The sequence below is a fragment of the Oncorhynchus masou genome, chromosome 5 (genome assembly GCF_036934945.1).
Source record: "Oncorhynchus masou masou isolate Uvic2021 chromosome 5, UVic_Omas_1.1, whole genome shotgun sequence".
In the NCBI taxonomy this organism is placed as follows: domain Eukaryota; kingdom Metazoa; phylum Chordata; class Actinopteri; order Salmoniformes; family Salmonidae; genus Oncorhynchus; species Oncorhynchus masou.
The window spans coordinates 35,392,008-35,409,038 of record NC_088216.1 but is presented as its reverse complement, the minus strand read 5'-3'; the positions used below and the strand labels follow the sequence as shown (position 1 = coordinate 35,409,038).

Genomic DNA, 17,031 nt, shown 5'->3' with positions numbered 1-17,031 from the left:
ACCTTAAATAATTGTCATTGTCTGTCTAGACCGACGACACACATTTAGATTAAGATAAATGTATTGGTCAACTGCACTTAAGGTCCAACCAAAAGTATACTTCTGATTTGAACCCACCCCATCGAAGTACACATACAGTGTACATACACATATACAGGTCTTGGAGAGGTGTGGGACATCCTTTGATGCTCCCACGGTATAGACCTACATGAATACCCCAAGAACCGTCCTTTATGTCAGGAAGTGGAGTCTTTCCCATTTAATTCTTAAGGATAAGATTTTCGTAACAGCTTTGAATCAAGATGGCGCCGAAGAACATGGCTGGCGTTTTACATTCTCCCAACCAATTGTGGTATTTTGTTATTTTTGTTTTGTTTTGTATAACTTATTTTTTTACTTATTGTGTACATAATGTCGCTGCTACCGTATCTTATGACCGAAAATAACTTCTGGATATCAGAACTGCGATTACTACCAAGACAGTCGTGAAGAGGGCACGACAAAACCTTTTCCCCCTCAGGAGACTGAAAAGATTTGGTATGGGTCCCCAGATCCTCAAAAGTTCTACAGCTGCACCATCGAGAGCATCCTGACCGGTTGCATCACCGCCTGGCAAGGCAACTGCTCGGCATCTGACCATAAGGAGCTACAGAGGGTAGTGCGTATGGCCCAGTACATCACTGAGGCCAAGCTTCCTGCCATTCCGGACCTATACAATAGGCGGTGTCAGAGGAAAGCCCATAAAATTGTCAGAGACTCCCGTCATCCAAGTTATAGACTGTTTTCTCTGCTACCGCACGGCAAGCGGTGCTGGAACTCCAAGTCTAGAACTAAAAGGCTCCTCAACAGCTTCTACCCCCAAGCCATAAAACTGCTGAACAATTAATAAAATCGCCACCGGACAATTTACATTGACACCCCCCCACAATTTTTTTTTGTACACTGCTATTATCTATGCATAGTCACTTCACCCCCACCTACATGTACAAATTACCTCAACTAACCTGTACCCCCACACACTGACTCGGTACAAGTGCCCCCTCTATATAGCCTCATTATTGTTATCCTTATTGTGTTACTTTTTATTATTACTTTTTATTTTAGTCTACTTGGTAAATATTTTCTTAACTCTTCTTGAACTGCACTGTTGGTTAAGGGCTTGTAAGTAAGCATTTCACGGTAAAGTCTACACTTGTTGTAATTCGGCGCACAAATAAAGTTTGATTTGATATGAATGTCTGAAGTTACACCCTATTCCCTATACACAATGTACTCTATTGGCCCTGGTCAAAAGTAGTGCACTCTATAGGGAATAGAGTGCCATTTGGGACATTACCTGGAAGATAGATATGAACGGCCTTCCTATTGTCAAGAGAAAGGTTATAACTGATGAGCACAATACTAATATGGGGAAAGGGCAACAATCGTTTAGGTATAATGTCTCACATTTGGCACTACAAAACAGGGTTTGACTTGAACTTTAGAGGCAGAAATGTCATTTGATTTACATTTGATTCACTTTCAGCAAATAAATAATGCTATTAATTATGCCATGATGAAGATATGACAATAATAAGGGAATGATTAAGATGTCATGATAAATCATGCAGAGGCCAAGCTCATCACTGAAAGGGAACAGAGAGCAAGCATGGAGAGAGGCATGCAGCATCTGGAGAAAACATTTTGACTAACCATTATATACCCGAATATCTCAACAACAACAAAAATGTATACGTTCCCTGTATGTGAACGATGTGTTTAAAACAAGTTTGTGCTAGCTTGTATGGCGCTAAAGCGTCTCATCGTTTCGGGTTACAGAGTTAGTATCAAGGTTTAATGGGTATTCACGTTATGGGCCTTTTCTTTATAAGAGGGTCTCTCTGGTGAGGGTTCCAGTGGTTAGCCTGTGGTCCAGGTTGTGTGTGTGTGTGCTTATTTATGTGTTTGTTATTTCTTTGAATGTCTGAGTTTGGGGGTATACATACACTATATGAACAAGAGTATGTGGACATCCCTTCAAATTACTGCATTTGGCTATTTCAGGCATACCCGATTCTGACAGGTGTATCCAATCGAGCAAACAGCCATGCAATCTCCATAGACAAACATTGGCAGTAGAATGGCCTTTACTGAAGAGCTCAGTGACTTTCAACGTGGCACCATCATAGGATGCCACCTTTACAAAAAGTCAGTTCATCAAATTTCTGCCCTGCTAGAGCTGACCTGTTCAACTGTAAGTGCTGTTATTGTGAAGTGTAAACTTCTAGGAAGAACAACAGCTCAGCAGCGAAGTGGTAGGCCACACAAGCTCACAGAATGGGACCGCCGAGTGCTGAAGCGTCTGTCCTCGGTTGCAACACGACAGAGTTCCAAACTGCCTCTGGAAGCAATGTCAGCCTAAGATCACCATGCGAAATGCCAAGCGTTGGCTGGACTGGTGTAAAGCTTGCCGCCATTTAACTCCGGAGCAGCGGAAAGGTGTTCACTGGAGGGATGAATCACACTTCACCATCTGACAGTCTGACGGACAAATCTGGTTTTGGCAGATGACAAGAGAACGCTACCTGCCTGAATGCATAGTGCCAACTATAACGTTTGGTGGAGGAGGAATAATGGCCTGTGCTGTTTTTCATGGTTGGGACTGGGCCCCTTAGTTCCAGTGAAGGGGAATCTTAACTTTACAGCATACAATGACATTCTAGATGATTCTATGCTTCCAAATTTATGTCAATAGGGAAGGCCCTTTCCTGTTTCAGCATGACAATACCCCGTGCACAAAGTGAGGTTCATACAGAAGAACGCTACCTGCGAGATTGGTGTGGAAGAACTTGACTGACCTGCACAGAGCCCTGATATCTACCCCATCGAACACCTTTGGGATGAATTGGAATGCCGACTGCGAGCCAGGCCTAATTGCCCAACATCAGTGCCCGACCTCACTAATGCTCTTGTGGCTGAATGGAAGCAAGTCCCAATAGCAATGTTCCAACATCTAGTGGAAAGCCTTCCCTGGAGAGTGGAGGCTGTTATAACAGCAAAGATGCCCATGATTTTGGAATGAGATGTTCAACGAGCAGGTGTCCACATACTTTTGGTCATGTAGTGTACGTGAGTATTGTGTAGGTATATTGGGGGAAGTGTATAGCCTAGGTCTGTCTGTGTGTGTTTGTGTCAGGGTCCCCTCCTCTGGGCCCTATTGTGGACCTTTCTGCCCATTGGGGAGGCTGTTTCTTAACAATTACTGCTGACCTGTGAGTGATTTACACAGTCTCTGGGTGGGGCTGGCTCTGGACGTTTGAGTAGCCCCCTTATGAGAGCCCAGCATACATCATACCTCTCACATGTAAACATAGGCCCCATTCTCCAATGTACACAAGCACATGTGAAGCTGGAAACACAAGGAACTGATTTGGGGCGTGTCTCTTTTTCCCTCTCTCTTGAGTGGGATGCGAGGAGTATTCATACAGTATGTTTGCATGTACAGCACCAGTCAAAAGTTTGGACACACCTACTCATTCAGGGGTTTTTCTTTATTTTTCCTATTTTCTATATTGTAGAATAATAATGAAGACATCAAAACTATGAAATAACACATGGAATCATGTAGTAACCAAAAAAGTGTTAAACAAATCAAAATGTGTTTTATATTTGAGATTCTTCAAAGTAGCCACCCTTTGCCTTGATGACAGCTTTGCACACTATTGGCATTCTCTAAACCAGCTTCATGAGGAATGTTCCCACATTGCTGTGCACTTGTTGGCTGCTTTTCCTTCACGCTGTGGTCCAACTTATCCCAAACCATCTTAATTGGGTTGAGGACGGGTGATTGTGGAGGCCAGGTCATCTGATGCAGCACTACATCACTCTCCTTATTGGTTAAATAACCCTTACACGGCCTAGAGGTGTGTTTTGGGTCATTGTCCTGTTGAAAAACAAATGATAGTCCCATTAAGCGCAAACCAGATGGGATGGCAAATTGCTTGTGTTTTTTGGCCCAAGCAAGTCTCTTCTTATTATTGGTGTCCTTTTGTAGTGGTTTCTTTGCAGCAATGAAGGTTTGATTCACACAGTCTCCTCTGAACAGTTGATGTTGAGATGTGTCTGTTACTTGAACTCTGTGAAGCATTTATTTTGGCTACAATCTGAGGTGCAGTTAACTCTAATGAATTTATCCTCTGCAGCAGAGTTTACTCTGGGTCTTCCTTTCCTGTGGCAGATCTCATGAGAGCCAGTTTTATCATAGCTCTTGATGGTTTTTGCGACTGCACTTGAAGGAAGTTTCAAAGTTCTTGAAATTTGATATTCATGTCTTAAAGTAATGATGGACTGTCGTTTCTCTTTGCTTACTTGAGCTGTTGAAAAAATTCCACAAATTAACTTTTGATTAACAAGGTGCACATGTTAATTGAAATCCATTCCAGGTGACTACCTCATGAAGCTGGTTGAGAGAATTCCAAGAATGTGCAAAGCTGTCATTAAGGCAAAGGGTGGCTACTTTGAAAAATCTTAAATATAAAATATATTTTGATTTGTTTAACACTTTTTTGGTTACTACATGATTCCATATATGTATTTCATAGTTTTGATGTCTTCATTATTATTCTACAATATAGAAAGTAGGAAAATTAAAGAATAACCCTTGAATGAGTAGGTGTGTCCAAACTTATGACTTATGGTTCTGTACATTTGGATGAAGCGAAGTTGAGTTCTGATTGTTTTTGATATTGCTTCTCTTTTAGCCTTATTCTCTAAGTCTAAGTGAATGCACATGCATACATACCCATACACCGATAGAATTGAACGATGCGCTCTGTTGCTTTCCTCTCCCTTGTGGTTAGAGGATGAATTACGTACACAATTGCAGGATGTTATCTCCTAGGAAACAACAATTCATGTCTCTTTACTCAACCACAGCATATGGAGAAACGCTTATAGTCTCCTTACCTCTTGTCCAGTCAGTAAAACTCAAAACAAAAAGGTGGAACATTTTGTGCGCCCCCCCCCCCTTCCACCCTGCTCAATAAATGCTGCTTTCTGGGGATTCTGGTTTTCCCTCTGTAGCCCCTACCCCTTCACCTCCCCATTCCTCCATCTCTGTGAAACAGCTTTTCAGTGTCAGTGAAAACATGTATCTCGCTCTCTCTTACACTCTCTCTCTTACACTCTCTCTCTTACACTCTCTCTCTCTCTCTCTCACTCACTCACTCACTCACTCACTCACTCACTCACTCACTCACTCACTCACTCACTCACTCACTCACTCACTCACTCACTCACTCACTCACCTACTCACTCACTCACTGCTTAAATATACGTAGAACAATGGACTTAATTGGGCTCAACAACTTTCATTCGCTCTATTTCCATATAGGTCCAAATGTTCCAGAGTGTTTATACTTTACAAATGTCTCCTTAGGAGAGGCTCGTTGTTCTTTTTTTTGCGAGGAGAGCAAAGAAACAGACATTCTATTATGATTATCAGATTATGCATTGCGAGGCCCCGCCATCTGTGGCTCAGAGCCAAAGGAAGCTGACTGGCTCTTGGGGAACGGTCATGCTGGAGTTAAAGTGCATTGATGAGTAACATTCCCCCGAGTGAACAGCTATGCTCAACATGCAGAGAAGAGAGGAGAAACATCACTTCCCAAAACAGTGACTTAGTAACAACGAGAAACACTCACTGCAATAAACTAGTGAAGGGTCGTTTGCGAATGAACTGCTCTTTTTGAATTACTCTTTTTGGTTAACGTCAGGAACCGGATCGCATCTGTAAAATAACCATTCATTAGGTAGTGAGGAGAGATCCTCATTCTGGTCCACACACCACTCAACGTAGAGCTGTTTGGCAGAAAAATGAACGGCTCTTTTAGGTGAACAGAGCCAAAAGATCTGGCTTACTGAAAAGAATGCTCATCATTACAATAGACAACATCCTCAATCAGTCAAAGAAAACTAAAAAGGTTTACACAATGCCAATTCTTTCTATAGCGATGTCAACTTTTTAAAAATGTGTTTTATATATATAGTCATGGTCAAAAGTTTTGAGAATGACACAAATATGCATTTTCACAATCTGCTGCCTTAGTTGTTAATGGCAATTTGTATATACTCCAGAATGTTATGAAGAGTGATCAGATGAATTGCAATGAATTGCAAAGTCCCTCTTTGCCATGCAAATGAACTGAATCCCCCCAAAAAACATTTCCACTGCATTTCAGCCCTGCCACAAAAGGACCAGCTGACATCATGTCAGTAATTCTCGCGTTAACACAGGCGTGAGTGTTGACGGGGACAAGGCTGGAGATCACTTTGTCATGCTGATTGAGTTCAAATAACAGACTTGAAGCTTCAAAAGGAGGGTGCTTCCACTGGTCCTGGGGCCCTTGTTAAGGTCAATGACATCATCAACTTTATCATCAGGACATTTCCGCCAAAAACCTGGTTGTCTCGGCCAGGAGGCTGAAACCAGCAAGTGGATTTCTAGCAAGACAATAACCCCAAGCACACATTAAAATCCACAAAGATTTGTTCATTGGCCACAAAACCAACATTTTGCAATGGCCATCCGGACTTGAAGCCCATTGAAAACCTGTGGTTTGAAGTGAAGATGGCAGGCCATAAGTGCAGAGTGAAGGATATCAAGGATCACGAAAGATTCTGTATGGAGGAATGGTCTTATATCCTTCCCAATGTGTTCTCCAATCTTTGGAAACATTTTAGAAAAAGACTCAGTGCCTTTATGCTCACAAGGTGAAGTCTTGAAAGGAATTGAAGAACAGGGGTGCCAATAATTAAAAAAAAAATCTAATGACTTGTTAAACAAAACCTCTTTCGCTGAGTAATTGTATTAGTATACAATAATAAATATAAGGTTGTACAATATAGCTCAGTATTTGTAGCATTTATTTTATGCCGTCTTTTTTTGCTCATCTTTATCAAGGGTGCCAATAATTTTGAACATGACTTTAGAATGTGGACTAAATTGCTAGACTATGTCACCTTTTTGTGTCGTGAGGGGAGGTATTCAGGCGATGAAATAAAAACGTGGGTTTGTAAAAGTCAACACCGACTAAGTGGACTCATGAAATACAGGTTTCAACACTGCCTTGACATAATGTTTCGACTTTGTGTCAAATATGAGAATAATTCTAGTGAATCTGGGCCACTGCATGGAAAATAGCAAAGAAACAAGCAAACAAAAACTGTGAGTTGTGAGTCTCCAGATTGTCTCTTGAGTTTCCACAAGGACATTTTTCTTACTGGATCCTTTCTTTGTGCTAATATTTCCGTTGGCCCGGGCTTGGTAACTGCAGCGTTGTCATGTGGAGAGACACGGCTATCCGAGTCAAAGTGAACACCGGTGTCAAGATTAAAAGACTTTCAGTAACTTCATCGGCCATGAAGTTGCTGAATATTAATCCTTTATCACTTCCTACAAATATACCAGCGCTAATATTATTATGGAAATGGTACACGCTGCCCCGAACACCATCTGAGCCATACACTCTCAGAGAGCAGAGGAGTGTTTATTAAAGCCGTGTGTTGGAACATGTGCGATGATGGCTCTCATAAAGTCAACTCCTTCCCACTCAAATCATCCCTGTTTATTTTTCCACTGTTGGGGACAAATCTCTCACAGGGAGAATGTAACCGTTTTCAGATGAGCCAAAAATATTATTTTTTTCAAAGTTAATCTTGCTGAGTCCCTCCCCTGTTGTACATTTTTTCTCTGGTGGTTGTGTAGATCTGACACTGAAAGCTGAAGGATCCAAACGTACACAGACGCTGAAGTTACCTCAGGAGATCCAAAGGTCTTTCTCGGAGAGTGTGTGAACGTAACATATGCCTCTTGTCAGTCTCTGTCTTGATCTCTATCCTAGCCTACAATTTTATTTCACCTCTTGGCATGGTTGTTCCGCATATTTGATCATTTTTTAAAATGTTTTATTATTATTGGTAGTTACACTCTTGTCCCATCGCTGCAACTCCCGTACGGAGCCTCCAAAATACAACCCTGCCAAGCCGCACTGCTCACTTAACCTGGAAGCCAGCCATCCTGGCGACTGAAGTCAGCTTGCAGGCGCCCGACCCACCACAAGCAGTTGCTAGAGCACGATGGGATAAGGACATCCTGGCCGGCCAAGGATGCGCCCGCCTTATGGGTCTCCTGGTCACGGCCAGCTGTGACACAGCCTGGGATCAAACCTGGGTCTGTAGTGACACCTCAAGCACTGCGATGCAATGCCTTAGACCGCTGCGCCACTCGCGGTGCCCTGACCATTACTTCCCTTGGTTACTCTGACCATTGCTTCCCTTAGACTCTTTCACAATTACAATGAATCAGTACTGCTGCAGAGATGTGCTAGGCCAGAGTAGATCCAGTGACACGTTAGACACAAACTGACATATTCTAATAGGCTGATTTGCCTCTTTGCCTTGACTGGAGTCTCTTTGATCTTGTGCTACCTCCATTCATAAAGTACTATGTAGCTAAACAGAAAGGACTATCTTAAACTGGATAACCCTGCATTGCGTCATTGAGTAGAAACATTGAAGGCCCAGTACCTTCAACATGATTTTCTATATATTTCCACACTCTGAGGTTGGAATAATACTATGAAAATGATAATGCCCTTTTAGTGTAAGAGCTGTTTAAAGACCGCCTGAGATTTCTGCCTGTTTTGGTGGGATGGAGTTTTGGCCTGCCTTCTGACATTTCCAGGCGGTAATTAATAGACCAATAAGAACGAGAGACCCTAACTTTTCTGCCAATAACAGCTAGTTTTCAGTTTTACCCTCCCCACTCAGACCACGCCCAGACAGGCCTAGCAAAATTCTTGCTTATGAAATTGCTCTTTGCTAAGAAGCTATTTTGTTTTCATTATGCCCATTTTAATTGAAAACAATCCAAGTAAGGTACTTAATTGTTATCCAGAAATTATTTGATGTTGATATACAAATGGCTGCATTGGTCATTATGGCCTCTCAAGCAAATCCTTTTTAGTTGTAGATATAAACATGTACAAGGCTCTCACCCACACTGGAGACAGGGAACCAGACATGTTTACATGTTTACTTCTTCAAAGTCTAAATTAATTATTTTCTAGGGTTGTCGGAGAATATGCTGTTTTCAAGGACAATTACAATATATTTTAGTAGTTGTATACTGTTGTTTAAAGTGTTGACATTTTATGTCTGGTTTCACTAAGTTGCCTTCATTAGTGAGCAAACATGTATTAACTGTCCAAACTATTGCTTAGTTCTGTGAAAATTTCTATCTCCGGCAGGAAATTTTATGAGTTACAACCCGAGGGAGGATGAGAAGTTCTGGGTTCTCAATCTCAGTATCTCTCCATGGCCCTCGCCTAGATCTGAGCCTAACTTACACAGATACAAGGCTGGAGTGTGTGTGTGTGATGCTGGCGGGCTATGGAAGAGAGTAAAAAGCCATCTGACACTAAAGAATGTACAAATGAAGTGGATGACAACAAACTGAGACATGTGAGGGGAGACTAGGCAAGTCAGTTAAGAACAAATTCTTACTTTCAATGATGGCCTAGGAACAGTGGGTTAACTGCCTGTTCAGGGGCAGAATGACAAATTTGTACCTTGTCAGCTCGGGGGTTTGAACTTGCAACCTTCCGGTTACTAGACCAACACTCTAACCACCAGGCTACCCTGCCGCCCAAAACTTGGGCTGTCATATTATTTTTTAAATGTAGTCAGTTAATAGCACAATTTACTGTGATAAATCAAGGTTAATTGCTTAATCTGAATTTGCTGAAATCGAGCTGTAATTTAAGAAGAATTATACAAAAAGCCTTAGAAGAATATTGATGTCTTGATTTAGCAAAATTAGGTAAATTGATACACTTTCTTTTAACCTCAATGTCAACTTGTTTTGACATCACCTTGTTGTTTTAACTGTATAGATTATGTATTCTAGATGTTTTCAGTGTGTTTTGAATGCTTTCAGACAATGCGATTAATTGCGATTAAACCATTGTTTTGCACTAAAATGACAAAAAGTTAACTCAAGTTAACTTATTAACACTGACAGTCCAAAACAAAACGTAAGACGTCCTTCACCACACAGAATGTCACTGCGCTCCTAGTTTGGAGTGAGGGATGGGACAGAGGAAAGGGAGGAAAGTATTGATGATGTGTCTTTCTGGCTTCACAAGAGGGTGTGTGAGGGGGGAGGATAGATGAGGGTATGAAGGAGTGATACTCTTTTTATGTTGTTGTAGAAAAGATCCTTCCTATCCTGTTTATCTGGATTGGAGAAAAGTCCTTTCTAATATACAGGCCCAGTGCCATCAATTCAAATAACCAGATTTTCTGGCCAAAACCATTTAAGGTTAGTGTCCTTGAGATAAGAGAGAGAGAGAAAGTATTCTGGTGCTGTGAGTATGGGGGTTTGATTTCATTATCAATGAAACAAAACTGTGAAACAAAACAATTCAACTTTGTTTACATTTTAAAATGCCCACAATGTAAGAGGGATCCTAGAAAACCTGGAATTGTAAAATAACCTGAGTGATTAAGGCCCTCAGTCTGTTCACTGTAGGCTGAATGTACAGTAACTAAATCAACATTGTGTGTGTGTGTGTGTGTGTGTGTGTGTGTGTGTGTGTGTGTGTGTGTGTGTGTGTGTGTGTGTGTGTGTGTGTGTGTGTGTGTGTGTATGTGTGTGTGTGTGTGTTTGTGTGTCAGGCAGGCAGTGAACAATGTCGGTGAAGCTGCGGTTTGAGTGTCCCGCGGATGGGTGCGTGGTCCAGAGGAGCTGCTCCTTCACGAGGTTCAGCCCTGTGAGTGGACGCCGCCGGTGAGTGACATCCTTAGTCGACCACTAAGGCGATAAACAACTATCATATAATATGGTCACACACCATAGTCCAATCAACTGAACTATCAGACAGACCCATGGCTATGGAACCAGGATAATCCTGACCAGCTCAACAGGAGCTTGTTCCCTGCAGTCTAAAATACATGTACTTATAAGCACCCTATCAACCCCCACACATTCACTCTTTATTAGTGTGTATGGATGTCTTTGCTGACAGGGACACACACTTTTCATGCCACGTCATTACAAAGTGATTTTCGTAGCAGGTTAGGAGAGCATTTTCCCTAACCCTAACCCTTTTCCTAACCTTAATCTAACCTGTAACGAAAAGGTCACTTCGGTACCGAAGTGGGGTGAAAAGAGTGCTTCCCGGATTGCCCCAGGCACAAATATTGCTCTGCAAGAGAGCCAATCACTTCACTTGACCAGTGTTCGAGATAGTCAATCACTATGTAGTACAAGAGACAGTCAGCCTCCACCCACAACCTCAGTCTTGGCTGCCAATCAACCACCTTGTATTCTAGATAGACAGATATAAATACTTCATTAAGCAACTCAGTCACAAGGACAACAATCAACAACAGTTAAACAATCAACAGGCAAATAAAGGTTAAATAAAATAAAGAACCTTATGACTGAATCCCTCCAATGCTTAACTTATGCTTGACTTACTTACAGTACGTTATCAATAATGAATATCAATAACGAATAGTGAGACAAGTAGAACTCAAGAGGTGAGCCAGCAGAAGAAGATTCAGTCATAGGGTGCATGTAAATTTGCTCTGGCTTTCTACTGCGATTTCAGAGCACTCTCGTTTGAGTGTGCCAGAAACGCAGATTAACTGATGAGTTTACAAATGTGTATGGCCGGTCTCAGTAAACGTCGGCAAAAAAGGTCATTCAAATGTGCCAGCAGAACAGTTACAGTCACCAGCACTCTGGATAACATGAAAACAGCCTAACCAGCTCTGCTAGGGCGAATAAAATGGTCAGAGTGAGGTGTTCTCTCTTTTGTGTCTGGAAGTACCTAGCAAGCTAGCCAACGTTAGCCAGTTAGCTTGGGTGCTTGACTGCTTTTGTGAGGTCTACTCTTAGGGCAGTGTGTACAGTGTGCGCTCTGAACACTCCAGGAGCGAAACTCTCTGAATTTACAAATGGACAATCCGACAACGCTCTGAATTTTTGAACGCCCAGAGCTCACTCTGAGCACACTCTGGCAATCAAGATTGAATGTACGAACACACCCTTAATGACTATTAATTCCAACCCAAAGCCCTTAGTTTGCTGTGCGCTGTGTATGTCATATCATGAGTGTAAGACACAGCTGCCAGTTGGAGAGGGGGGATTTTCAGCAATTTTAGTGTCCTATTTTCTGAACACTAATACAAACATAGCACATGGGACAGCAACCCGTTCCATCTCATCCCAAAGAGGTCTGGGGATTGCGCAGACCACTCAAGTAAATTGAACTTGGTGTCATGTTTCATGCAAAGTTTTTCAACACCTCAATTGTCCAGTGTTGGTGAGCAAGTGCCCACTGGATACACTTCTTCTTTTTATTTGATATGAGTGGAGTGTGATCGCCTGCTACAATAGCCCATCGATAATAAGGATCGACGAGTTGTGCGTTCTGAGATGACGTTCTGTACACCACTTTTGTACTGCACCGTTATTTGTCTTTCGGTCGCCGCCTTTTAGCTTGCAGGCCTTTTGTCATTCTCCTTCGACCTCTCATGAACGAGATGTTTTTGCCCACAGGACTGCCGCCGACGGGATGTTTCTTGTTTGTAGCACCATTCTTGGTAAAACCCTAGACACTGTCATGAGTGAAAAGCCCAGGAGAGCGGCTGTTTTTGAAATTCTGGATCCGGCACGCTCAAGTGACTTACAGTAGTGAGTGCATACATGTTTGTGTTGGTGGCCCCAGTAGGAATCAGACCTCCCATCCTGGCATTGAAAGCACCATGCTCTATCACACTTTTTTTTTGCACAAAAACGTTTCTGGAATTCTGATGGGTTAGCAAAGGGGGACGTGATGTCATCTTAAGAACCCAGGGGCAACACACTGGAATGCATTTCCTGCCTCAAAGCAGAGAGGGACAGAGGAAAACTGAGGCTATTTATTTGATTTATTTAACCTTTATTTCGACTGGGAGTCATGCTGAGACCAAGTTCTCTTTTACAGATGAGCCCTGAATCAAACACACATCAATACACTCAATACACATCAATATACATATAGAAATACACAAAATGCAAAACACAATCATATAAAACAAACACGTTCTTCAGTATAAAGGCCCTCATTCAGCCATCTGAATAGCCCCAGAGACACCAACACTTCCAATTGCAAAGAAACTAAAATCAGATTAACCTAACTAAGCGGATATCGAAGGGCTCTTCAGAGTTAGCCATCCTTGAGATCGAGTCTGGCAGCTCGTACGTCTGTAACAATGAAGTAAGGTACAGCAGAAGTTTATGCAAGTCAAGAGGGCCTTATAAACAAAAAGAGTGCAATGCATCAATCTACGAGATTTCAAAGAGGGCCAGGACTACTTTCTGATACAGAAAGCAATGATGTGTACAGAACCTGACACCTGTAATAATGCGTAGTGCGTTATGATAAACAATTTATCAAAGTTACGAAGTTTATTGTGCTAAGCATGAACAGCACTTGGCGGTGGTCCTCATACATTGTTATTATAAAGCTTTCATGGTGACATACAGTGGCCTGTGGAAGTATTCACCCCCCTTGGCATTTTTCCTATTATATTACCTTACAACCTGGAATTGAAATAGATTTATTTTAGGTTTGTATCATTTGATTTATACAACAAGCCTACCACTTTGAAGATGCAAAATATTTTTTATTGTGAAACAAACAAGAAATAAGACAAGAAAACTGAAAACTTGAGCACCCCCCCCCAAAAAAGTCAATACTTTGTAGAGCCACCTTTTGCAGCAATTACAGCTGAAAGTCTCTTGGGGCATGTCTCTATAAGCTTGGCACATCTAGCCACTGGGATTTTTGCCCATTATTCAAGGCAAAACTGCTCCAGCTCCTTCAAGTTGGATGAGTTCTGCTGGTGTACAGTAAATCTTTAAGACATACCACAGATTCGATTGAGAATTGGATTGAGGTCTGGGCTTTGACTAGGCCCTTCCAATACATTTAAATGTTTCCCCTTAAACCACTCGAGTGTTGCTTTAGCAGTATGCTTAGGGTCATTGTCCGGCTGGAAGGTGAACCTCCATCCCAGTCTCAAATCTCTGGAAGACTGAAAAGTTTTCCCTCAAGACTTTCCCTGTATTTAGCGCCATCCATCATTCCTTCAATTCTGACCAGTTTCCCAGTCCCTGCCGATGAAAAACATCCTCACAGCATGGTGCTGCCACCACCATGCTTCACTGTGGGGATGTTGTTCTCAGGGTGATGAGAGGTGTTGGGTATGTGCCAGAAATAGCGTTTTCCTTGATGGCCATAAAAATCCATTTTAGTCTCATCTGACCAGAGTACCTTCTTCCATTTGTTTGGGGAGTCTCCCACATGCCTTTTGGTAAACAGCAAACATGTTTTCTTATTTACTTCTTTAAGCAATGGCTCTTTCTGACCACTCTTCCATAAAGCCCAGCTCTGTGAAGTCTACGGCTCAAAGTGGTCCTATGGACAGATACTCCAATCTCTTTTTAACAATGGATTTACTGGTGCTCCGTGGGATGTTCAAAGTTTTGGATATTTTTTTATAACCCAACCCTGATCTGTACTTCTCCACAACTTTGTCCCTGACTTGTTTGGCGAGCTCCTTGGTCTTCATGTCGCCTGCTTGGTGGTGCCCCTTGCTTAGTGGTGTTGCAGACTCTGGGGCTATTCAGAACAGGTGTTTATACATGTATACTGAGATCATGTGACAGATAATGTGGCACTTAAATTGCACACAGGTGGACTTTATTTTACTAATTATGGGACTTCTGAAGGTAATTGGTTGTGCCAGATCTTATTTAGGGGCTTCATAGCAAAGGGGGTGAATACATATGCACGCACCACTTCTCAAGCTCTGTCAAGCTGGATGGGGAGCGTCGCTGCACAGCTATTTTCAGGTCTCTCCAGAGATGTTCGATCAGGTTCAAGTCCGGGCTCTGGCTGGGCCACTCAAGGACATTCAGAGACTTGTCCCGATTCCACTCCTGTGTTGTCTTGGCTGTGTGCTTAGGGTTATTGTCCTGTTGGAAGGTAAACCTTCGCCCCATTCTGAGGTCCTGAGCGCTCTGGGGCAGGTTTTCATCAAGGATTTTTCTGTACTTTCTCCATTTGTCTTTCCCTCGATCCTGACTAAGTCTCTCAGTCCCTCCTGCTGAAAAGCATCCCCACAGCATGATGCTGCCACCCCCATTCTTCACCATAGGGATGGTGCCAGGTTCTTCCTCCAGATGTAACGCTTGGCATTCAGACCAACTAGTTCAATCTTGGTTTCATCAGACCAGAGAATCTTGGTTCTCACGGTCTGAGAGTCTTTAAGTGCCTTTTGGCAAACTCCAAGTTGGCTGTCATGTGCCCTTTACTGAGGATTGGCTTCCGTCTGGCCACTCTACCATAAAGGCCTGATTGGTGGAGTGATGCAGAGATGGTTGTACTCTGGAAGATTCTCGCATCTCCAAAGAAGAACTCTGGAGCTCTGTCAGAGTGACCATCGGGTTCTTGGTCACCTTCCTGACCAAGGCCCTTCTCCCCCGATTGCCGGGTGGCCAACTCTAAGAAGAGTCTTGGTGGTTCCAAACGTCTTCCATTTAAGAATTATGTAGGCCACTGTTCTGTCTCTGAGCTCTACAGAGAATTCCTTCGACCCAATGGCTTGGTTTTTACTCTGACCTGCACTGAGGGACCTTATACAGGTGTGTGCCTTTCCAAATCATATCCAATCATTTTAATTTACCACAGGTGGACATTTCAAGGATGATAAATGGAAACAGGATGCACCTGAGCTCAATCTCAATCTCATAGCAAAGGGTCTGAATACTTGTATGTATATAAGGTATTTCAGTTCGTTTTTTGTTTTTTGGCAAAATTTCAAAAAACCTGCTTTCACTTTTTCATTGTGGTGTATTGTGTGTAGATTGATGAGGATTTTGTTTTATTGAATCAATTTTAGAGTAAGGCTGTAACATAACAAATGTGGAAAAAGTCAAGGGATCTGAATACTTTTCGAATGCACCATACGACATCTTGGTCCACTTCCCTGCTATTCAAATCTGAAATTGGAACAGCATTATCTGGTACTGATGCAACGTTACAGCTGTTTAAGTAACTGCATCAACAACATTTTATGTATCTTTTTAAAACAACTGACATTTTTACCACTTTCTTAACAAGTTAGAAAAAAGTAAACTTCTCTGCTATTCAAATTTGTCAATGGAACATACATTCACATTATAAAGCTTTCATGGTGACATACAGGGTTTATGACCACACAGACCAATGAAGAGTGTGAGAAAGATTTCCACTGTCTGTTAAGAGAAGAGCGGGATGTACATTGATCCTGCTGCTCTGATTGGATGGAGTGAAGCTGTCTCCGTTCACTCGCTTCATATTTCACCTGATCACTTCTCATCGCACTTCTTTCAGTTTTCACACACAACAACTGTAGTTTAGACACTGACCACAGCTACTGACCACAACCATACACCTCTGACCCAAACTACTGAACCAGACCACAACCACAAAACTACTGACCACTAATGACCACAACTAGCTACTCACCACAACCACACAACTTCTGACCACACACCTACTTACCAAAACTACTAACCACTACTGACCACAACTACTATCCCCAACTACTGACCACAACCACACAACTGCTGAACAATATTACTGACCACACAACTACTGAACCACACAACTAATGACCACAACCACACAACTAATGACCACAGTTAGTGACCACAACCACACAACTACTAAACCACAACTACTGACCAAAACCACAAAACTACTGATCACACCTACTGACCACAACTACTGAACACTACTACAAAACTTGGGACTGCAATGACTGACCACTACTAACCATAACTACTGACCATAGCTACTGACCACAACCACAAAACTACTCACCAAAACTACTGAACACAAATACAGACCACAACCACAAAACGACTGACCACAATGACTGACCACTACTGAC

The 17,031-nt window shown here is 42.2% G+C and overlaps 1 protein-coding gene across 4 annotated transcripts in view; it reads left to right on the top strand.

The window, feature by feature from the left end:
- ripor3 (RIPOR family member 3) overlaps positions 1-17,031 on the top strand; it is a 66,395-nt gene that overhangs the window by 8,804 nt on the left and 40,560 nt on the right. For 3 of the 4 annotated variants that reach the window (XM_064965442.1, XM_064965443.1, XM_064965439.1), the window contains exon 2: positions 10,717-10,828. In XM_064965442.1, coding sequence (XP_064821514.1) covers positions 10,731-10,828 — 98 coding nt within the window. In that variant the 5' untranslated portion in view covers positions 10,717-10,730. The remainder of the gene's footprint in view (positions 1-10,716; positions 10,829-17,031) is intronic. The other variant, XM_064965440.1, reaches the window with a different exon arrangement.